The sequence below is a fragment of the Platichthys flesus genome, chromosome 17 (genome assembly GCF_949316205.1).
Source record: "Platichthys flesus chromosome 17, fPlaFle2.1, whole genome shotgun sequence".
Lineage (NCBI taxonomy): Eukaryota > Metazoa > Chordata > Actinopteri > Pleuronectiformes > Pleuronectidae > Platichthys > Platichthys flesus.
Window position 1 is genome coordinate 8,313,996 of NC_084961.1, and position 25,563 is coordinate 8,339,558.

The 25,563-nt window shown below is 41.9% G+C and overlaps 1 protein-coding gene across 2 annotated transcripts in view; it reads right to left on the reverse strand.

Moving 5' to 3' along the window:
• The window catches only part of dtnbp1b (dystrobrevin binding protein 1b), a 60,875-nt gene that overhangs the window by 22,526 nt on the left and 12,786 nt on the right, over nt 1–25,563 (reverse strand). The window contains exon 1 of one of the 2 annotated variants that reach the window (XM_062410640.1): nt 4,775–5,146. The exons of the other annotated variant lie outside the window; for it this stretch is intronic. Within the exon in view, the coding sequence (XP_062266624.1) occupies nt 4,775–4,820 (46 nt within the window). The 5' untranslated portion in view covers nt 4,821–5,146. Of the gene's footprint in view, nt 1–4,774; nt 5,147–25,563 lie in introns of those variants that run through there. 2 annotated transcript variants of the gene reach the window in all.

The following is a 25,563-nucleotide window of genomic DNA, read 5'->3' on the forward strand; positions in this document are numbered from 1 at the left end:
CTCTGGCTCTCTGTCTCTTCACCCACTCTCCTTCAGCCTCCACCTGTTTATCTCAGCCCTTTCTATTTTACCCCTCCTCGGCTGCACTGCTCCCTTCTTCATCTGCTCGCTTCGCTCTCATCCTCTTTCCTTCTCCATTGTTCATTTCCTCTCTCTCTCTCCCTCTCTCTCCTACCCAACAATTTCCTCTGCATCTCCCCCCCTCGCTGGGTCTCACATTGTCCCCCTTCCTCCCTTTGTCTCCCCTCTTCCCTTCTCCTTCTGTTACACTCTTTGTGACACTCTGAATGAAAGCATCATCTTTGCCGCGAGACAGTTCCTCCTTATCTAATTAAACAAAGTCTCAGTGTGGAGGCATCATTGGACACCCAGACACAAGCGGAGTAAACAGTGAGAGGTTTAGGAGGCGAGATGACATAATCAAAGGTTTGTCCACCTGTTCAGCCCGGTGGACGCTGCTTTGAAAAAAAGGAGAAGAGGGAGTGATGGAGGGAGGGAAGGAAACACTCTAAATTCCAATTTTTAAAGCTGACATGTCTGTAACCCTGAAGATTAAGTGACTAGCAAAAACAAACGGACAGATTATTACCATCACTATGATAGTAAACCACTGCAGCCAAAAATGTAGTGTGTACAATTTATTCACTTCTGTGTGTGCATATTTGTGGGTATGTGCATGAACGGACAGAACAGGATTTATGCAACTGCACACATGCATCCGTTATGTAACATCGGTTGCTACACAAAGACTCGACACTTAATCCAACGAACTGAATTACCGTTTCATGTCACATGCAACAAAATGGGGAAAAAACGTGGAGTCAGTCAAGGTTAAAATGTGATTATTGTGTCTCGTGAAAATCGAGTCACGCTCTGTCCTTGACTTTATCCTTTGACAGCAGAGATTCTTTCATCTCTTGAACCAGATCTAATTTTAAAGATAATTAATACCATCACACTCAGACTTAACCTTCTCCAGTTGTTTCCCAGACAAGACGAACAAGCAAATGATCACACAGCGTCCGTGTTTACAGGCTCTGTGTGTGATGTTTGAGTATGTTAATTAGCAGCCGAATGCCATTTATGTTACACGAGTGAGAAGTGCATGGAGAATGTGCGCATGGAAATATAAGAAGCACGCAAACACACACTTGGAGGGAGATCTTGAAGGGTGGAGGAATTCAGTTTTCTCTGGAGAATGATGATGTTAAGCAGAAGTCTTAAGCACAAGGGTTGTCCTTGCAAAAACAAAAAAAAAACTATTTTAAATTAGATCTTCCCACATACCATTAATCTTCACGTTGGACAAATACATCTCAACCCTGACTCATCTCGCCAAAGCTTTGTTGTATCTTCTCTTTTTGTCTCCATGAAAGTCAGAGTGTCCTCTCACTTCCCTCCAGTTGTTATCAATCTATCTTACTAACTCAACCTTCGATCCTATGGATACTGCAAATATAGAAAAGAGGACTCACCAAGAACACAAATATGTGGTGGATTTGGATAATCATCTTCTGACTTCACTCTTTTTGTGAGAGAGACCCCAAAATAAGACAGTTCACATTAAGTGAATAAGAATAAAACTTAATTATGTGCTTCCCCTTTTAAAAGGGGTGTTCGTCAGTTATCAACTGCTTGATGACGTCATCGAGTAGGAGATGTTAGGTCGTCATGTTGACGTGAGTAATAATCAAACCGTGCTCTGTAACATGTAAACAATGAATGGAATATTCTATTAGAAATTCATGTAAACATCATAATCAACCCAGGAATGAAACCTTTTCACTTGACAGCCATCAAGTCTCTTACACAGTAAGTGCCGTTCAGCACAGGAAAATATTAGCTTTAACATAAAAAAAAACTTGAGCACCGTCTGTGCTGCTGCCTCGAAATGTCACATCTCAGAAACTCCCACCTTTCCTGTTTAACCACTACTTAGCAATTTGTTATCAGAATAACTCCAGTGCATGCTAATTACCATTTCAAAATGTCAGCTAAACAATGCTTGTGATACGGTACATCATCCATCCCCAGCTGTTAACAAACACAAATACATTTAATGACATTGTCCTAATGACCATTAAACACTGTTTTCTCTATTGATTATATATTTTCAAATAGTGAGTAGAGAGAAAGAACCTAAACCTGCAAGAGTAATAATCTTCTCAGCAACATTTTTTTGATTAATCCCTGAAAAGTTTACTTTTTCTAGTAAAGACAGATTTCTTCTGGTAGCCTTATAAGTTTAGTTTGGCTTCAGAGAGCTACTGTACCTCGTTCAATAGCCCAGACTCCATTCATTAAAGCAGCACAAAAGCCTAATCACATCTGCAGCGTTTTGATTTACATGCAATTAAAGTTTCATGTGAACCAAGATAAACCAGACCAGAGGAGTGGAGAGGAGGAAGAGGGGGAGACGAGAGGAGAGGAGAGGAGAGGAGAGAAGAGGAGAGGAGAGGAGAGTAGGAGGAGGAGGAGGAGAGGAACAAATGAAACCACCGGCAGAGAAAGAGAGCAGGTGCGTGCAGCAACCAGGCACACAATTAAAGGAAGGTTGGGACGCAGACAGAGAGAGAGAGAGAGTGGGAGAGAAAGTTATAGAGAGTGAGGGAGGTATGCGGGAGAAAATGGGTGAGTAGCAGAGAGGTGAGGTGAGACAAGAAATAATTTGGCAGGAGAAGTGATGACACAGCGCATTCATCTGGGTGGCAGGTGCCTGCTGTTGCTCCTTTACAGAGGACACTAACTACCGGGGGGGGGAGCTCTGCACCGGCATTACACTGTGATAATACTTCACTGAGCCCGGCTGCCAGATTAAAAATACCACTGATCGTTTTCGCTAAAAATACAACTGCTTTACAAACAAAAGGCCCATAAATAGTTCCTGGCTGTGGTTTATTTTTGTCTCAAGTGGTGTGGCATTATGCAATTACGTCCTTATAGTCTTATTTACTGCGTTGTCATAGACAAAAGGACCATTCTCAACTCATTGAATGATTTAACAAAATTGAATCTGATATTCAACTGATCTCCATGTTTCCTTTCAGCTGTTGTTTGGCTGTGGCTGTCTTTCCTCACATGGTTTAGTTGGTTATGTAACTTTATGGTTAGTAGCTCAGTAATCAGAGCCCGCGGCCACTTGATATTTCCATGTGAAGCCACCGCTCTGAGACAATGTGATGGATACATCTTGACAAGGAACAAACAGGTCAAGTATAAAGCAGAGCAGCCAAGAACTACATATAATTGAGGTGCAATGGGAGTTTAAAAACAATAAGCTTGTGTTCAATGATGTAATCACAAAGGAACATTTTTTGTAAATACACAAGAGGCTTCTGCCGTGGGTGTGGGAGGGTAAGTGTGTGATTATTGACACATCACCCAGACGCACATTTCCAGGCGGGTTGTATGAGAGACAGGGCAGTACATAACATCCTCATCATCACAGTGAGGGGGGATGAGGAAAGGGGGAATGAAAGCAAGAGGAGGGGGATGGTGCAATCATAATGAAAGCAATAAAAGGAGACACATTTTCCAAGATGTGATCTGTCACGGCCGTCAGTGTGTGGACACGTGTGTGTGTGTGTGTGTGTGTGTTTGTGTGTGTGTGTGGAAGAGAATTGCTGTTTGTGTATGTTCCCACACTGAGCTCTCAGAGGAGTTCAAATGAGTCACATCATCTTATCAATCACCCACTTACAGTACAGTAATGTGTGTGTGTGTGTGTGTGTGTGTGTGTGTGTGTGTGTGTGTGTGTGTGTGTTTGTGTGTGTGTGTGTGTGTGCGCTTCAGGCCAAAATGAAGTCAAACACTGAAACTGCAGAGTAGTCCCACACACTCTCACTCACCGAATCCCTCATATGATAAGATGAAGCCATGTTCCATTAACACAATCATTGTACTGTCTTCACTGCACTTCAAATAATTACTCAAATAATTACTCAACAGATAAAAACTAGACCGACACTCAGTAGAGCAAGCTACTCCAAATTCCACACACATGTATCGTTCCCTAAATATGTCTGAACCATGAATTATTTCCTAGGATATTAGTGAAGGTATAACCTCTTTGGCAGAAACGATACACTACATTGAACATATGAAACCCATTCAGAACGAACTTAAACTAATGACATCTTCAACATAACAATCATTTTCTTGTTGATTCTACACCAACCCCAAAAATTGCTACCTCACATATGAGATTTTCACCAATCAACCAGAGAATAATTCCTGGCACCTGATGAAATAAATTAGACATATTGAGGAGCTGATATCCATGTGTGAGCAAACAAGCCAACAAACCAGCGGAGCGGGGTGAAAACATAACCTCCTTGGCGGAGGTAATTAAATAGTCATCAGTTTGACACCGGTGACTGACATCCTCTTGCTGAAAAGACACACAGCTGGCCTGGTTGTGGATTGACTCCAACAGATCGACAGCTGGAGAAGCTCCAGGGACGATGTCAACAAACTTGTGCACGATCCAACAGGCGCCCACGGTCCACACCTCCTCATGTGCTCCCTCCAATAGCATGAGCCCATTTGCAAGGATGCACACACAAGAATGCATTTATATCCCCTTCTGTACTTTTACTATGATGTTCTCTTAAACCAAATGTGCAGTGCTACACAACAACAACATTCTTCAAATCTATATTAAGAATGATAAAAACGTATTTGCTGTTACTTTGCCTTGTACTACATGTCGCCCATACTGAAACCCACACAGATCACCACTCCCTATCACAGGAGAAGAAGAAAAGTCACTTACAGGAGTTCCTCTGGCTCCCGTCTGTTGCACCAGGCGAGGTGGACATCCCAGCAGGAGGCTTTTTGCCCTCACAGGACTACGCCAAATGGGAGGAAAAGGGGGAGAGGCAGACAGCAAAAAACGATTGTACACCAAAAACTCCGCCGATCACAAGAGCACCTGCCCACCATGCATCCTCACACTAAGTCTCACTCTTCACACATGCCCCTCCATACAAGAGATGCTCCAGGGATGCTCACACGCACATTCTCGTGCAGACCCACTCGCACACACTCTGAATACCGAGCGTCCTCAGGAATCCAGCAGCCAAGGAACACACACGTGCGTGTGTAAGAATCGTTGCCGAATCAGTGTCGAGCTCCGGTGTGAAGACTGCTGAGGCTGACCGTGGAGAGAGAGAGAGAGAGAGAGAGAGAGAGAGAGAGAGAGAGAGAGAGAGAGAGAGAGAGAGAGAGGAAATAGGGTGGGAGAGAGAGAGGGGGGGAGAGAGAGATAGGGTGGGAGAGAGAGAGGGGGGGAGAACGAAGATGAGTGGAGCATACCACTGGCTGCTGCTGAGGGAGGGAGGAGGGGGACGTGAAGAGAGGGGAGAGGATGGAGAGGGGGTGGGAAAGAGGATGTGTGCGTGAGGAGGAAGGGAAACAAGGAGCAGAGATCATCATGAGTTTGTGTGCATGTGGCTGTCGTTGTTTCCATGACCCATGAATATTTGCATCTGACTTTAGAAGTCACACTCATGCTTCTTAACCAAGTCTGCACTCTTTATTCACCTCGGCTGTTTATTTGAATCAGGGGCTGAACGCTATTGTAATAAACAGGGATGAGTACCTTATAAAGTGGATAGAGTCCATTTGCTGGTTTTATCATGCACACACACACAGTCGAAACAAGCCTGCCCCAACGCGCCGCCGTCTGCCTCCATTGCCTGAGGGGAGGGTGGGGGGGGGATAGGGGGCATAATAATCCTCCTCATTAGCATGTCGCTTTGAAGAGCATCACAGTTCCACCTCCTCCTCTCCTTCCCTAATGTCCTTCACTAGCTCCTCCCCTCTCCTTCTCCTCCAAGATGCCCTCTTTTAAAATTGCGTGGAGTTGATGAGAAGACGCATTTCTCCAGCTCCCGGTGATTGGAGCACTGTGAATGTTCTTATTATTGCATTTATTATAAAGTATGACTGTTTCCTGTGCCACCAAATGGTTTGGAATCAGTGTGGTGGAAATGTATTAAATACCTTCAATCAAACCAAATCTGAGTAAAAGTCACAAAAGTCTAGTGAGTCACTCTGAGGAGGAATTAAACCCTCGAGCTTATACACAGACGCACACAACCGAGACGCACACACACACACACTCAATCCACATAATGTCAACTCCAGCCTTCATCTTTATGACACATCTCAGTCCTCGATGCCTGAGGGGCTGTTGTGCAGGAGGAAAGAATAACAGAAGACACAAACACCAGCAGCCACAATCAATAGCATTTGGATGCAGCTGTACGAGTCACACTGCAGGGAGCGGAGCAGCAACATCATAAGCTCCTCAATTAGCTATGGCTGATTATAAGTACGCCACAGAATGAGCTGTGCGAGGGTTGAAAAGTGCACCAGCTGGACTTTAGGGTGGACTCCTGCAACATGACATCAGCACAAGAAGACAAATCACCAGACTGATTATTGGAAGCTTTTGCTCAAATCGCGAACCAGCTAAAAATACTGCACTCATCAACAATACGACCACAAGTACTGTTGTTATGAATACAGTATAACAGTTTATAAGGATCTTTTTATTGCATTAAAACATGTCAAATATACGCTTACATTACTGTGATTTTACTATCACAGTCAATTCTGCAGAGAGAGTGCAATGTGCGGCCAATTGTCCTGTGGTTTCATGCAGTATGCATATAAAAACACATCTCAAGGTTTTAACTGAGGATTTCTTACATATCTCTCACAAAGCCGGCAACATCCTGAGCCCCGCACTGAAATGTGAGAGATGTCAGCAAACATCCAATCCCCTTTATCCCCAGCACTCCAAACCACTGACGAGTGATAATGCCTTGACAAGTATGAAAATGTCAACCAGTACATAAACGTGATTGGCTAACGAAGAAGTGGGTGATAAATGTCGGATTCATCAGCCACGGAGATGGGAGTTCAGGGGTACGATGGATAAAAGACCCTTTTTAGAAAAAGTCGGCAGAGATGTTGTGCTTACTTCATAGAAATTGTTTTAAGCTTTGTCTGACAATTATGAAGGAAAAGACGAGTGAATTTCCCCGGAGAGTAACCCTTCATATTTTCCTGCCAAGTGGCTTGATAATGAGAGACAGGGACAGCAGATGGTACCTTGTATTTCTTACTATGACGTATGGTTATAATGATGATCTAAGCTGTGCTACTTATTGTCGTGTTGTAGTGCAGCCAACGTAGAAATGTGTCCGCTAAAGCCCTAAATGTAAAATATGTTTCTTGAGAGCAAACGCTATAAAAAGAAAAACTAGATTTGTTTAGGGCTGTTGATTTCTGATCTAGCTACTTTAGTTAAGAGTTGCAGCAGACAAGATATTAAAGGGGTAATATGTAATTATTTTAGTGTAAAGATTGAGTGACAGGTGCAGCTGGTCACACGGAAGATGAGGCCAGTAAAAACTTTCTGGATGTTTTGACAGCCCACAGTAATCAGATGGTCAGTCCAACTATGGCTCAGAGGGTGGGACCCAGGAGAGTATATCCTTCCCTCTTATAAGAGGAGTGGGCCCCCAGCTTTTCTTGAAATATGCTACCCCCCATTTGTTTGGTGTATGAATTTAACAGATTGCAAATTATTTCACATTGTTCCTTAAAGCAGCATTGCCTGACAGTTAGTGAGATTGTCCATCATTCTGTAAACCGCTCATAAAGTCTATATAGCAGCACATTGAAAGATGCATGCATAGAGAGACAGAGGGATCCATATCCGTATGATTCAGAGGGAAATTTAACTTTTTCCTTCTTTTTATGTACAAACAATACTTCATTATTTCAGCTCTTTCACTTTCATGACTTTGTTTTACCACGTTTTCAATTTGCCACTTAATCAAGCATCACTGGGACTTACAAACACGAGAGGCCTCTGTTGATATAAAGCACTGAGAGCACTGTGGGAACCGACAGATGAGAATGAGAACAAAGACACAAAAATACAGTCGCCTTGGAAACTGACACTCTCTGCTTTTCGGTTTTATGTAATGTATGCGCAGTCGTGCCAAATTCTCCAGGCTGTCCATAAACTTTTCAACTTTTCAGTCCAAAAGCCTAAAAGAGTCCGAGGCAAAGAGTCACTCTCTTCTGCCATGTGATTGACGTCACACAATTACCTGGGGAGCTGACCTAATCTATTCTCTCAATAGGAAACAAAATAACAAACAAAAAAGGAGGATTCATCTCTCCAATAATTGGTTCCCTACAGACTTCACATTTCAGCTTTTGGTTGGTAAAATTCAGTCTCATGTCAACAACTGCAATTGGGACTGATTCATCTTCACAAAACATGCAATCTTACAAAGCGCTGCCCTTTATCAATGGGTGGTTAGCTGAGAGCTTCTTCTTAAGACTTTCACAAAGCACTTCACTTCAAGGAGCGGCAGGGATGACCCTGTTATTGTGGAGGACACGACACAAACTAAAGTGGTCTGATGGATATACTGTCTATGGAGAGATTTCAAGGCTCAACTACAACGACAGTGCTTATATTTCTGACCTGGGCCTCATCATGCAATAGTCTCTTCCAAAGATCCACTGATAGACTGAGTAGACTGTCAACTTGTGTTGTGTTATGTGGATGTTAACAGGTGAGACTAGACACAAACACTGGACTAAGATACGACTGACACTGCTTCAGCCTTGGCAACTATTTTACCCTCAAGTGGAAGACACTGAAATCCTTGATATCGCCAAATTAAATTCCATCTCAGAGACATGAACACTTAACAGTACTAACGGCAGTGTGTTTGTAACTGACTGGCAGTCAATGACAGATTCCAACTTTCAAAACCACATACAAGAAAACTACCTCCACCCCTTCCTCAAGAGTGTGTTGCACCCTTATTTGTATGATTTCATGTTCAGATATGGTAGTGCTCCACCTCGCTCTCTCACTCAATAGTCTGTGATCCCGTGCAGGCCTGCTCCGATCGTGCTCACCACAGTTTGTCTGCACTCAGATACTGTTGCTCGCACAAATGCGCCTCAGATTGAGCACTTCTCCTCTCGAACAGACTGCTTCTGTGAGACCTTGCTCTTGGATTTACGCCAAATCCCCCTGAAGCGGCACAGGAGCAAGTTTACAACTGGTCATGAGTGGCCTGCTGGGGTTTACGCCCATCTGTGAGAGTTAGAATGGGTAAAATAGAGAGCTAACGACAACTGACATTGTCCAAATTCAATTGTCAGTTGGCCCCTGCATGTGGCTATTCTGCAATTACTCTGCAGCAGTTTATTTTTTGCCTTCAGTGTGTGTGGGAACTAACTTTCATGCTGGAGTGTTTTCTAAATGTCTTTGCTGCATCTGATGAAGGCCAGCTCGTACAAAAGGTGGGAAGTTGTTGCCTGGCAACTCTACACCTCAGCCAGTTCTCTTTGTTTTTCCTTTTTTCCTCTGTTGGTTCACACTTTCTTTGACATCACCACAAAATAAGAGCAGTGTTGTGCTGCTTCATAGTCCCAGAGTATCTCATTGCCAGTGAAGTCAGACATAAAAAGACAGGGGGGTTTTGCAGGGGAGAAGCCTGAAGGGTCGGCAGCGACTGCAGGGATTGGATCCAGGGGAAAGTGGGTTGAACACAGCAACTAGGGAGAGTTAAGAGGAAAGTGAACGATATAATATAATGTCATAAAATATAATATATTGAGTCCAGGAGAAAACCTTGATAGTCTCAATAATTCCTCTCCTACATGTTTCAAAACTATGAAAGAAGGTCATATTAGACTTAAACCTGATCAACTTGTTCTGCTTACTGTGATACATCATCCTTCTCTCCTCCTCTGTCTCCCCTCTTCACTTTTGCATGCATGTATTTTCTCACCTCAGTTCCCACATATGCCTGTGTGCACTTGACAGAGTTGAGAAAATACTTGCAGAAGGCGACATGCTCAACATTTTAGCTTCTGTCATGTCGTCTGGCTTCTCTCACGTCATCGGGTCCCATCTGCGGGGGGGGGGGGGGGGGGGGGGGGGCGAGCTAGAGGGTTGACTGACACATTTAACGACACCTGTAACTGTTCCTGCCACAGTCCTGTCAAAAGTCCTGACAGTGACTAGACAGCTGTGAGGAAAGAGCAGCAGAAGTGATGTAGACAGAGACCTTTACGTCTCCCCACCTGCATTTGATGTGGATGGAGGGAAATCCACGCTGGCAAGAAATGCACACATCCTCCCCAGAACCGAGGTAAACTCCACAGATGGTGTATGTTTTAAGGTTGCCATACAAATACACAACTCCTAAAACATGCAAACACACACTGGATCCTCATATTCTTATGTAACCACACTTGCTGACTAAGAGCACATTATTATTTGGAGCAATAGCCTGCAGGATCGAACGCTGGAGAAATACAACACACGGACAACATTCATTCACATATACACCAATGTTGAGACATAATCGGACTCACACACACACACACAATTTTCAAAGTTGTCACAGGCGCAGTGAGCGTGTGTCTAGATTCCCCCCGTGGGGCCGTCTGTTCTTGCTCTGGCCAATTTGAGGACACGCTAACTTAGGAATCATTAAGGATGCAATATGGCTCCCATGTTAATCACCAGCCTTCATCAAGTCCATTGAAAGTGAGCCACTTAGAATAACGGGGAAGAAGGGACAGCGTGTTATTTACAATCTGTTCAGGGAAGCAAAATTATATCGACTAATCAATGTTTAGCAGTAAAAACTGCTAAACATTGATTAAAGTTTGTGATCTTAAAATCCAAACTGCAACACTGCGATATTATTATTATTTCGTACAATCTGACATTTGGCATTGAACATCTGAAACACAGATCCACTGGGCAATGTCACTTGTAAGCAAATGCGACGCGAAGGTCGTGGGCCAGAGTTCACCGAAGCTGAACTCCGCACATAGCCACGCTGCGATTTGATTTGTCACAGAAAGCAGACGCTGAACTTACTCACTCACTCACTCACGCTGATTGGTAGTAAACTGGGATGCCAAGGTTCCCCACTGATACAAATATGACCTAGCCCTCAGAGCTGTGCAGCAATACAATCAAATCTGATGAAAATCCCCACTGATGTGTGTTTAGCGATAAGGGCCAACTCGGCTTTCTGAAAAATGTTTTCATTTGCATTGAGTGGGCGCTATGATTTCGTTTTTTTCGAGCATTATTGATTGCCAGGAACTTTGATTGATGGAGCTCATCCAATAGCATTAGCATTATAGTGTATGTCAAAAAAAAAAAAAAAAAAAGAGGCTATAATGTTAAAAGCATGAAATTCATTTAGATTTGTATTAAATGTTTTCTTGGCCTCATGGTTTGCAGAGAGAACAGATTGTGACTGAAGTTTTTCTCATTAGCTCTTCCCACTCAACACCTCCCTGCACAGGCCTCCTGCCACTTCCCTACAAAACCACATCCTGAACTCAATCCTACACATTTAATCTCCAGGCCTCTACCCTAAGACAACCTTTTTGATGGACTATTACACTTTGTGCTAATAATTGGTTGACTAATGGACCATTTTATTTAGAAAAGACTTGATAAGTCATTTAAGTACAGCATGAACAGCTCAGTTATCATGGTAATGTTCATATAGCACTGGCAGTTAATGCAATGCGTATGTGAGCAACGTTTTAACTGTTATCGACATCAATTATATTTGGAACTTAAAGCATCAATTAATTTTGACTTTCAGGCAGCAATGCAACCGCCAGCCCAGTGCCTTATCTGAAAGTTATGTAAGGACGATCACAGCACAAACGTTCAGATTTACCCCTAATTTATTTCAAGTATGTACAAAAACTGGTGAAAAATGTGATAATTGCTCATGAAAAATGCATAACCTGCAGTTTCCTCTTTGTCCCGGCTGCTGATAACAACCCGAATAGCCTTATTAAATCAGCGCAAATATCACAATCCTAACAATGCAGTGCGATATCTTTAAATTTGCTCTTTAACACAAGTCCCGGGTACCAGAAAGAGCAAGAAAAGAAAAAAGGGATTTGGTAATTACCCTCGTCGCACAGCTCGATGATTCGTGGATAAATAAGCCCTCAAGCTTCCGCTGAGAATTATCCTATCTGTTATTACTCCACTTCTTCCACCTGATGCTTTTGTGATGCTGCACAAAACAATATTCTGACTTCCAGCTCACACAACCAGAGGAGAATTGGTTTGCTCAATCTTCTTCCAGATGCAGAGTTTCCTCTTGTGCTACTTTTAATTGGTTTCTGACTCGTGGAGCCACTGAACATGTTTAATTAGAATTTAATGACATCGGTTCTGGATGACTTGAGGCAGTGGATTAATGGCACCGAGTTGGAAGGCAACATGTTGCATCTTTGTTTTTCATATTCGGGTTCAGCAATATCTCACTGGACGGCCACATAACAGAGAAGAGTGTGTGTGTGTGTGTGTGTGTGTGTGTGTGTGTGTGTGCATGGAATGGATGAGTCTCATGCTGGCACAGGTCTGTTTATCTCAGAGATCTGAACAGCTGGAGCAGGTGTTTTCTTTAAGAGGTGTGCTCGGTATGAAAATCACACTGTTTGGTAACACACAGCATAACAGCACAGTGCTGAGCAGAGACTTCAAGATGGCACGAGATAGATAATCCATCACCATCCACTTACATTACTGTCAAATGTGTAATTATTGTGCTGTAATGCAATGCAACACATTTAAATCAGACAAACGCTCACTGTGATAATAGGTTTACTCTTGACAAAAATAAAAACAGACAGGAATCTTTACCACTTTAATTTGTTCGCAAAGTTCATCTTTGATGGGTTTTTTTAAGCTACAATGAAATAAATAGAAACCATTAATCTTGGATGATCAGTTTATCCATCAAAAAATCAAGTGGCCAGTTGAAAATGTTCTCAATTATGTCAAACATGCACAATATACAGTTGGCTAACTAAAGACTTTACCAAAACATTACTTTTTTACCTGGCTATGACACTTATTCACAGGACAGCGCCATCTAGTGTAGGAAAAAGAAAACCCTTAATCTCTGGACGTAGAAAGTTTCTTGCTGAAATACTGTGCATCGGTAAATGATATTAAAACAAATGCTACAAAATAGATGTAGTTTTCAACTGGCTCAGCAACGGGCCTAACGTATAGTAAGGCCTGTTGAAAGGGTTATGTAACGTTGCTTGTATTTAAAAGTTAGCAGTAGGTTTGTCTGAATTGGAGCAGGGATCTTGTCTATTAAGACCTGTTTTTACATTAACATCTCATATTTTGCATGATTCATGTTATAGGTCTACTGATAAACAACGGTTTGTAGGTCTAGATGTAAACATTTGTCGTTTTTCTGAAAGGAGAAATTAGTCCAGTCCAGGCAAACTGAAATCATCCACTTCTCTTCTTGACAGAAACAGTCAAAGTCTTGACACGGTCTCTGAATGCGACATGTGACAAGACGCCCAGTAAAGTGTCAGATCTGGTGTCAGTGACATGTCGCTGGTGAGACAAATCGCCCACGTCAAGAAGCTGCTCGGCCCAAACCACAAACACACAGTGACAGGGAGAATTAGATAAAAGATGCTTTGATAGTCATTCCGATTTGATTCAAGGGGTTACATAACTTGAATTACTCTATGCTGGTCAAATACGATGAGGATCCATTTCTCTCTGCCCTGACGCGTCTGTGTTGTGGACTTGTTTTTTGAATTTCACTTTTCATTTATTCAAATTAAATCACAGTAAGCACTGTAGGAGACATATGGTCGTTCTTAGACAGGGACGCATCGGCATGAAAATGATGGTGTTTTAATTTAATCGAGTGAGAAACACCTCCACTTGAAGGTGTTTTTTAGAGCTCAAATTACCACCCTGCTGTCGTGTGCCTCCACCAACCACAGCATTTTCAGTCTGCATACGTGACCTTTGACCCCCCCAAATCTTGGAGTCCGAGTGAACATTTATGCAAAAATCGATTGTTGTTGTGCCAGATTTTGTGTTTACAATGCCGAGCAACGCAAACCTTGGTGTTTGACCAATACAATTCATCCTCTCATCTTTAAATCTAATTGACCATTTGCAGGAAATTGTCAAAAATTCCCTCAAGGGCCACTGGCTGTCCCCTGCTGAAGCCCCCTCCTGAATCCAAACCACCTCGACAGCTGGCAACAGGCAGCTCCCTATTGAGGATATATTAAACAATATGGTTTAATGTTAATGGTAAATGTTTTTTATATTTATATAGTGCTTTTCTAGTCTTGATGACCACTCAAAGCACTTTACAGTACAGTTTTACATTCACCCATTCACACACATTCATACAGTGCATCTATTCGCAGCACTTTTTTATTCTATGGGGGGGCCATTCGGGGTTCAGCATCTTGCCCAAGGACACTTCGGCATGCAGATGGGTCAGACTGGGGATCAAACTGCCGACCTTCTGGTTGGAGGACGACATCTCTACCCCCTTAGCCACAGCCGTTGAATGGTATTAACAAAGTGCAAATCAACCTGTCAAAAGAAGTAATTCTAAGCCATTTCACAAGGATTCATGTATGAACACTGCTGAAAAAGTTCAAATGAATAAAGCAGGATGTTGGAGGTTCTTAAATCAGATCCACAGATTCATGTCTTGGGTTTATTGAAGCATCACATCCACAGGCAGCATATCCAGTACACTCTGCTGTGGAGGGCTCACAGGGAATTCAACTCTTTCATATTATTAACATCCCCACAGACTGTGTGCAAAGAAGCTGTATAAAGATTCACTCAGTCAGCTGGGAATGGGATAAAGTCTGCATTCAAAGCAGGAGAGATTAGGAACAAGAACGTGTATCTCACTCTCTCTGTGAGTGTGTGTGTGTGTGTGTGTGTGTGTGTGTCTGAGCATGTGTGCCTGTGCATGCTCCCATATTAGCGGAGGAGAGAGCGTGTTATTCAACAGACTTCAGCAGAGTGTGTGAGTGATGTGACGAAGCAAAATGAGAAAAAACCAGAAGAAAAGTTGTCCCTGGGGCTTGCTCCCTCCATGCGAGCAGTCTACAGCTTTTCTTCAGCCAGAGAGGGTCTGTCACAGCGTATTCCACTGAGACTGCCCTGACACAGCCCGAATCAAAAGCCCTGCATGTCTGTTCCACAGGGCATCACACACCATGCAACACACACACACACACACACACGTAGGCTAACATGTTCACAGGGTCTGAAAGGAACAAAGTGAAGGTAAAAGGAAGAGGGAGTCTGGGGACATGCAACCACATGTTACACAATTGATGTTCATTTACTGACGTACAGGAGAGAAACGGTGGAAAAATGGACACATACACATGTGTACTTATATATTTGTGAGGACCATTATGAGCGAAGACCACACTGATTGAGGACATTTATTGGAAAATTAGGACATTTTTTGAAGGCTTGTTTGAGGCTACAACCGTAAAAGTAAACACACACACACACACACACACACACACACACACACACACACACACACACACACACACACACACACACACACACACACACACACACACACACACACACACACACACACACACACACACACACACACACACACACACAGCGTCACAGCGTCACAGCAGTGAGAGAAAGTTAATTCAATCCACCCATCACATTTGAGTGGTACATTGTAATGTGACATTTTCATGTGTGCGACACAATATCAGTATTCGGTAAATTGACAGAAAGTTTCACTCCTGGAGTGAAAATGTAACTTGATTATATTCTCATATTCATGCTGAGCCTGATTCTCAAGTTACCATTCGTCTTCTTAATTAAGTTCTTTATATCAGACTGAACTAGATCATGTTTAGCTGGATTTCTGTCTGAACACAAAAGATGAGTGTCATGTTACATCTGAAGAACTGCACTTAATTAAGAATGGACAACTTTATTTAAGCAATTACACATGTCCATGACAACTACACATAGGGACAGTGGAACATGGCAGCATATATGTGAATATTATTTGGGTCATTAAGCCTTGCAGTGACGATATCTTTTTAATCACTTTTCTTGGTACCTTTAGCAATAAATGTGAATTTAAGGGCACCAAAACATAATGTTACAATTTAAACTTGAACTATTTTGAAATAGAAATAACAGGTTTTCAAGAGCCAATGTTGGACCACTGGTTTTAAGTAACTCAATGGCTCCATCTAGTGGCTTGATGTCTTAGGAAGGAGGGGGATTTGAGGGTGTAAGACTTCAGCAGCTAAGGTGTAATAAGTCCTACTTCTATATAAGCATTACACAGTTCCACTCATTTTTCTATATGCATCTCATCAGAGGAGTTGACAATCATAGCTCAATGTAAAAACTTTATTTTACTTATCCAGCAACAATTTGGAGACACAGTCCAAATGTAGAACAATTTAAAACAGGATGCCATTACTACCTGATTTAAACTGAGGGTTTTCTATAGAAGGGCAACAAACCAAATATAAAAATGGGAGAAAGTACAAAAACAATCTGAGGACTGCAGCGCCACCTGCTGTAGCGTGTGTGATATAGCTCTATTGTAAGAAGGTTTTGATTAATAAGCTTGTCAAGCTTTATCTGCAACTGCAAGTGAGTAAACTTGGAGGTCAATTATGAAACATTAAAATGTTCCCTCCCACCAAAAAACTCTTACTTACAACTCAATTTGTTTTTATTTATCTCAGTGAAATGTCACACCTTCAACTCTTCAATGCAATTTCTTCTAAAGAAGGATTCAAGTCATTTTTCAAGCCAAGTTAATCAGCAGATGATACGTCACACTTTCAAACACATCCAGCCTCAGAGTACCAAAGATGCACATATACAAACAGGACTTCAGCAATGTTATAAACCTCAACTGATGATAACGTTGATGTTTACGGAGTCTTTCCTGCCTTCACACAAATCAGGTCTTTCCTCTAATTCCCTGATGAGGGCAGTATAGCTTCGTAAAAAGCTTTTTTTTCCATCACATCATCAACACTGCTCCTTCCTCTTCGACCCTCTTACCTCAATATAATACAGGTTTATTAATCATCATAATTCATTCACTTGTTTCTGTTTCTGGTCAGAGCTGTTTTCTAATAATATCAATTGACGGAAATGTTTTTCTTTGGTATTATAGTAAATACATAAACATAGTTACTCCCTTACATTTACACCCTGCAGCCTTTTTATGAATTTTAATGCAATCATAATATGTTCTTGTTCTTCACTCCCCCTCACCACAGGAAACACATTTCGGCACAAACTCATTTTGAAGAGCTGTGTTTTCCTTGTTCAACTGCAGCTAAAAATAGAGCTCTTTCTAAATTTCTCATTTAAAGAATAAAACATTTACCACCGGCCCGCTGGTTTCCCTCATGAATAAGCGATGGAACGTGAAACAGGGGAAAAGAGCGCTCCAATGAGATGACACATGACCCGGCTAAATAAAGCATTAACACACTTCTGCTCCCTGAGAGAAATGTGAAATCTACAGTGCATCTAAAATGTGTTCCTACTACTTGTCTGTTTCACTGACCTAGAAACATCCTCCTGACTCAGTGAACTCATGCACAGCGAAGCGAACGCTGCTTCTGTCGGAGAGGACTTGTGTTCCGTGTGCATTCTGGGGAATGTGGAGCAGGTGTTATCTACTCAGCTGCAATTACGCTTGTTGTGTAAAGAAAACCTCACGACAGCGGCGGGGGTGTGGACGCTGGTGGAGACGCACAGCACATGTGGCAGCTGCCTCCTGTGCTCAACAAAAAAAGGTTGTTGGGAAGAAGTCCAAAAGTTTGTATTTTACTTTTTACTACTTTAAATTAGTCTTATGTTTATATATGATGCATTCAAAACAAACTCCTGGTGACTTGTTTGTATTTGTCTATTTGTTGCATTTTTGGCAGGATTATGCAAAAGGTACAAAACAGATTTTATTGAAACTTGGTGGAAGGATACGGTCGGGGCCTGGGAAGAACCAATTCAATTTTGGTGCGGCTCTTGTCAAAGGAATTGTTTTTTTATCACTTGCTTTTGCATTGTGAGACAAGATAATTTCTTTCACAGCACAAAGATTATTTAAGGGCCTATAATTTGCTGCAGATCCACATAAAAATGCAGATGTAGTGGATTTAAATGTAGTTGCATAAGGGGACTGTGGGGCCACTGTTTTCATCGCTGTTTGTCGAATAGAGGAATTTCTTTTATTAGCAAATGGGTATTTCTGTGACATTTTTGTGAACTGAAATGAAATCTTGATGCCATAGTAAGAGGACTGCTATCTGTGTACAATGCTGTGCAGCTTGATTGAATTGAAGTGGACTATTGGGCCCTTGTGGAGGTGTGTGCTCTACTGTGTTCCAGTCTAGTTATGTAGTTTTATTGTCCCGGAAGGAGACATTCAGTTTCACAGCACTGTACCTTCGCCCCCAAGAACCACAACCAATCGAGGAAGACACCAAGCACACTGTACAGATCATTGAACAGCAAACAAAGAATAACAAACAAAGACATCCCATAAACATTAAACATTGACAGACGGCGATGAGAGGTGTCCTTAAGTTCTGCTACTGCTGCGGGTACGAGGTCTTTGCCAAGGCGGTCGCCCTGTAATGTTAATGAGTTATCCTTCTGTGTAAATCATTAAGAACGTGTCCAGTGTTTTTCAATAGAGACAGATCACAGGGAACACGCAGAGCTGATCCAGAGCCAGAGCTGATCATCCATGGTTCACTTTGTTTTGCACGACTTAGCATCAGCCTGAAACAAGGAATTCCAATTATGTACACAGGAAGTACACCAAACGGATTGGCTAGTGTTGTCCAGCTACTCTTCATCACCCGCTCTTGATCTAATTCATTGAAATTTCTAATTCCAATGTTTATTTAATAAATGCTCTATTCCCACTAATTCCGAATTTAGGTCACACAGCCTTTCCCATCATGCACTGGGGGAATGGCAAATAAACACAGAGAACACATTCATTACATTCCTCCCACAAGTCCAAACAGTTATAAATGCAGAGTTGGGTTATAAAGCCATCAGTCTGAAATAAGGCAGGGTTCACTATTTATCTCATTAGCGTTCGTTCATTCATTCCTTAATTGCCAGTGAATCAAGCGCAGCCTTTCCACTTTAATTTGTAGCTGTGATCCGTCAAACAATAATGGACTGCAGAGGGAGCTGTGCCCCGGGACTTAAACACAATGTGAGGAGATTGATATGTGGCCGTATGCTTTGTTGAAGTCCACACTGCGTATCACAGACCCCTATGGGCAGCGGCTTTGGCAGCTGTCACCAGGAAGTGTGCCAGTTTGGGTCTGAGCCAACATCAGACACAGCATAGCAGGGTATACACTCAAGGTGATGCATCCCCAGTACGTCCAGTTAGTCACACAGGAAAGAAAAGCTGTGTCTCAATTCAGGGGACTCATCCTTCAAGTTCCAAGGCTGCTTCAAATGCTGCTGGCAAATGTGTCCTTTAGCCCCCGAGAAACAAAGACTCCAAAGGGGGGTCCAACACCTATTGAATCGAGACACAGCTACAGACTTACTATACCATGCTATAGAGTGTGATATGTTGTTTTTTATATCCAACAGCATAATTCATTAGCGTTAAGGGAACCTTCGGGAATATCAGGGTCACACCCTCCTGTTGGTGAATGGGTAATAATGCAACGGACCTCGGCTTCAATGCCAATCTCTATTTTAATTTAACTTCATTGTTCAAAAACGCTCTTCAGGAAGAAGATTGTGGAGCTCATTCTCTTTCCTCTCACACAGATGAGATATATTGTTAATTAAAATGAAAAGCTCCGGCTTTATGAAGATTGGCAGCAGAACCTCGAGTTAGAATAAACCTTAAGAAACTATCCAACGTTTTTATTCTATTACGATAAATGCAAGTTCTTTTGGTTAGTGCGCAGCTTGAGTTTGAGGAAATGTGAAGCAGTTATATTCTTTGAGCACTTTCATTTACATACAAAAATAGAAATAGACTTAATATTTTCTGAAAACACAGACAGTTACACAACTTGGAAGAAGCAGAGCCTTTGTGTTTATATAATATTTTTCTATCTGCTCTATTTAGAATTCACAAACAGAAATGACGCATTGTAGCGACATACAATGTTAAGAGAGGCCACACCAATACCACATAAAGGCTGAAAGAGCCAGAAACAAAACCCTATTCATCTCTATTTTAAGACAACATAATTCACTGGTCATAACAGCTTGTACAGCCACACAGCTTGGACAAACATGATTTATTTTTAACTGATTTTCTTGATGAGGAAAGTTATTTTGCAACCTGACCATACCGACCTTTAAGGAAGAGATAGAGGTGTCAAAAATAAAGGAAGCCCTTATTGTTATAGCATTCAAGTTAATATGACCTGACTCTCCTGGAGTGTGACCTGCTTCACAAGTGTCGTCAAATTGCTTGATTTCTTAATTTGCAGTGCGCTCAGCTCTCGACCACCTTAACTAACTGTGTCTGTTTGCAGACTATGACAATTTGACTGTTCTTGTTAATGTCCAAAATATAAAGGTTGTTGTTTTGAGACACATTTAACATTTCTAATAAGCAAACTAAGATATTTCCCTGGTTTAAAAACATTAAACGAAGGTGTGTAAGCGTAACAAAACTACATTCATGGTTATCAGAGAGTAGATAAAATCAAATGTTTCAAGGGAGTGTGGAGGCTAGTGCCTGTATCACCCAGCGTGTCCAATTCCTGCTCTATTTCTCCCCGATACGCGTTGACTCATGAATATTTCTCCCTCTCCGTCTCTCTCCGTCTCTCTCCCTCTCTGTCCTGAGGCAAGGTGACACAGAATGCACTGAACAAGCTTTAAAGTATATCCAGACACAGCTTGTCGGCTTTGAACTATACTTGTCGGGCCATCTTTTCCATGCCCATCAGCCAGCGTTAGACGACTCTTATCCTAAATTGATTCTGCGCAGCAAAGATCTATGGCGAAGAGTGTAGGCAACAAAGCAGCGACTGACAGCCGACTTGAGAAGTACTGAGGGCATGTGAAAAGAGGCAAGAGAGGGGTGGCAGCCGGATAAAACGGATGAGATATGACAGTGATGTCTTGTTTAGCTGCGGGGTAGGGGCTCAGATTGTGGATTTTCCAATGTGTCTCTGCACCTTAGCCGGTGTCAAGGCAGCTCTTGTGCCCGTGTCTCCTGATCCTGCTGCTGGAAACCAAAGCAGAATCATCAAAGGGATGATTCTGCTTTGGTTTCAGACCTGTGACCAAAGGTTCTCTCATGCTGATATAAACTAATATGATATGACAAGGTCCTAGAGCAATGCTCTGAACTATCACACAGTGAACAGTGTCAGGGAAACAGTAGACAAACTGTAAATGTGGTATTCTGAAGTTTATTTAGCTTTAGCAACCGAGGCTAATCAGATTATTTATGGGCAAATGAGTAGAAATGAGTTTCTTTAAATGTGGTGATTTTTCCCCGAATTCAAATTATTGTAATAATCCACTTTTCGTTGATTATTCCAGCCTTTATGCAACTAATGTGTTTCATTGAATGTCTGTTTATCAATAAACCTTTTCTATAAAGCAGTTCAATGTGGTTTCACTCTGGAGATGGAATGAGATCAAACTGGTGCAAAACAACCATCGGCACCAAATGCATCATCTGAACAGTTTTAAAGTTCCTGAAGTCTGGGTAGATATTAATCACCATGTTGATTTCTACTGTCATGTTAATTAGGATTATTATTGAATTTTGGATAGTGAGCCTGGTGTTAAACATCTTAATGTGTTGATCAGTTGCAATATCTTGCTCAAGCAATATGTTTGGTTATAGAAAGTAGCTCACATGATTATAATTAGGAGAAAGAGCTGCACATACATGCAGTTATCAACATACTCTGATTTGTATGATTTAACACGTATCTGTGTTGTTAAAAAAAGTCGTTAAAAAGTTCAATGTTCCCTTTGGTACCAATAGAAACATAATGAGATAATTAAAACTTAATGACTTTGTTTCTAACTAAACTGTTTACGAGTTAAAATATCTTTATTTTCAAGTTATCATAAAATATTGCAGCTCAATTAAGCTGATGGTTAGATGTGGCTCTGTTCATTGTGAGCAAATCACTGTATATACAAATCGGTACATTGGACCAGGTGAAGCGCGGAACACATCAGATGTTTAAACTCACTATTCTGCTCACAGACTCTCTGAGACACTGCAGCTCTGCAGGGTGAAGAAGCAATTAACACGGGAAATGATTAGTCTGATTGAAGCAAGTCAGCAGCAGAGAGGAAAATCATGCTCGAGTGTGAGAGATAGGAGGAAGAGCTTGAGGAACAACTTCCCACAATGACTTTGTGACACACACATACAGTCGAGTGACTGATTTCTCCCGGAGCCTTCGGGCCTATAGACCATGGCTGCCTTTAGAGATAAACCACACTGGTATCTCTGGGAGATTTCACTTTCTAATAAGTTCCATGAAAGCTGTCGCATGCTCTTTCTAAAGTTAGGAGGATGAGTGCCATACTGTTACTTGCATGCTTGAATTTAACTTTGTAGTTCACAGTTCATTCTCACCTTGTAGCAACTACACAGATTGCTGCTTTTTAAAACGTTTTAGAGATGCTTTCCAATTACTGTGTCAAATGTGCTCAATGTGGAAAAAACACGTCGGGAGCCAGACACAATGTGGATTGATTTTCTTTGCTCCTGCATTTCTCTGCCTCACACTTCCTGCTGTTGCGTTGACAGTATCCATACTGGTGTGGTGAGAGCCCATTTATCCTGGTGGCACACAGGTATTTCTCAGATGGTGATGAATGTGCATTAGGCATTTTCAACCGCACACCTGGGTGAGGGAGCATGTCTCCCGACACACTGCATCAGCAAGAAGCGTTTGTGCTGATGGTGTGTTTCTGTGCGCGGGGAAGTGTGTTCACGTTGCACGCAATATTCCCAGCCACATCTATCATCCGCAAAAACCGATACTGCTCAGAGATCTGCTGGAACTGCGAAGAATTGAAAAATCAAAGTTAGAATCTTATCAGTGTGAATGTACAGGAGACGCTGTGTCAACTCGGCTGTGCTCAACAAGACATGTTGTCTTCAGTATTTAAAAAGTTTGCTCGGTTTAACATTAGGTGCTCGGGCTCCTTTGTGTGATCCTTTTGTCACCTTGGCATGAATCAACATGACTTCATTATAACTTTTTCCCCGAGATTGACACGCTTTGTAGCCGGAACTTTGAACACAGGACGACTTGAGGAGATATAACAGAAACAAATAATGCTCCAATCAAAAGTTGTGCACCTTGGTTGCGCACCAGTTAATTGATAAGTTAGTTCATTTGGCAGCACTGCACATTCACATTCATCCCTACAAACCACCTCCATCGAAACAAACAGTTCACATCATCAGACCATAACAACAGCAACAACAACAAACAACAACATCTCATTAATATAAATCATCGACTGACAGTAAAGAGCTGAATTAACGATAAGATGTGTTATTGAGCAGCCTGCTATGGACGTTTATTAACCTGAGCCTGTGTCCTGAGGACTTTATGTTAAAATGGCAGTTGAGGGGGTGAATGATGCCAAGTGCTATTGAGGTTGCAATGCGGGTAATGGGCCTTTAGTTGGGCTAATAGAGGTTGGGTGTGGGGATACATATAATTTTGTAACATGTGAGGTTTGTCCAGTTTGTTTACAGAGAGCAAGAAGGAGGTGAACTGACGTAAGTTCGAAGGAGGCGATGAGAAGGAACCTCCTGCTTCTGCTTATGTTCCACAGAGTCTTGAGTTTGGACTTTCTGTTTGCATCCGCCTGCCTACGAGCCACAGCCTCTGTAAGCCTGTTTATTTATATGTAAATATCTTCACTACAGCAACTTGCGTCCAGCAATCTCAGAACCGTACAGAAGCATGAAACGGCTGAAAGTAAAATCCAGCTGCGAGACGTTAATGATGGAGCTGAGGCATTAACTCTATTACCCAAGGCCTTTACACATTATGAGGGGAGTTATGAGGATATATCTATCAGTAGATTGCTTTTCCACTTTTCATCATGTTTATTACTATTCTATGAGCTTGGGTGACCTGTACCAGCAGACTGAAAGCCGGTGGTTTTGTTTTTAATTTATCTGTCCTTGTCAATCAATGGAAACCCGAATACCAAGCAGATGACTGAGTTCATAACGGCTGTTTCATCTCTTGGTGAAGTTACAGCATCATTTGAGTCACACATCAGGTTCAGGTTACTTGTCTGGTCCCGTCCTGTTCTCCCAGGACCACACCTTTGTTGGCCACATCCTTGAAGGAGACGACCGATGAAATGAGACAGTTCCTAGCTGCCAGGCCATTTGGCCCCATCAGGTCTTTTTCCTCTCTCCTCTTGAAGACATATTGTTGTTCCATCACTCCGGCACTCCCTCTGCCATTTGATCCTCGGTGTCCTAATGAGAGCGACCGGGCGTTATACAGCCCCGCCTAAAAACAAAATCAACCCCTTTCACAAAAACTCAAACTAATGGTCTTTTGTTATGGTTACGTAATCAGATGAAGGCAAAGTTTTGAAAGTAGTTAATATTTAAATAGAATATTTATAAATATCTTATTATATAAAGAGGGGTCGGCTGATTTGGCACAAAATTAAATCATTAGTTCTTCCAACTGTGAGAAAATGTCTCATTGTTATGTACTATTTGAAGCCGCCTTTAGAAAGTGTTCAGCTTCAATGCCGGAGTCTCCCTTGGGCAGGGAATATAACATACACTGAACTATGCACTGATCACTGAGGCGTGAGAAGTGAGCACAGAGGGGAAGATGCAAATGTGTCTAAACAAGCCCCAAGTGAATTCTACACAGATGCAGTCACACACAGGCAAGTAAAGGCACAGACAACCAGATGTGATCATGAGGGAACTGCCTGTGAACGTATAGATTTGAGTTCTCCACTCGAGTCTCTCACACATAACATACTGTGATCTCATAGGCTGCACGCCCAGTGAACCTAAGGCAGTAAAACACATTGAAGCAGGCAAACAATGTCTTCTTTCACCTTCTGGAGGCAAAATATATTAAAGATTAACTTTGATAAGATATGTTGTGTTTTTTTTACCTCTTTGTCGCACTACTTCACAATCTCACAACTTCAGGTATTGCACCAGTGCCACTGGTTAATGTTGATTAGCTGGCATCACTCTGTCAGTTATCGTTTGGCGTCAACTCGTCCCATCTTACACTGGCTTCCCGTTTTGTTCCCTCTTCGCTACAATATGCTTGTCTTCTGTAAATAAAATAAATAAAAATATATTGCAGGTGGCTATAGATCACTGTCAAATGTACACAGTTGGGATTTAAACCAGGGACTGTAATTGGAATAGAGTATAAAAAACTGGACATCTGTAATGTTTTAAAAACAAATCCCCTGTCTTTTCTCTAAATTTGTTTTTGTGTGAAACACAACCTTAACACACACAGCAGGTTTACTTGGGAGCAATATGAAGTTTGTTAACATGTCATGTATAGCGTCATGTTGTCGGCCTCTTTAAAAAACATGCAGCTTCAAGAAACACCGAAACCACACGATGCCTTTTCTATTTATTA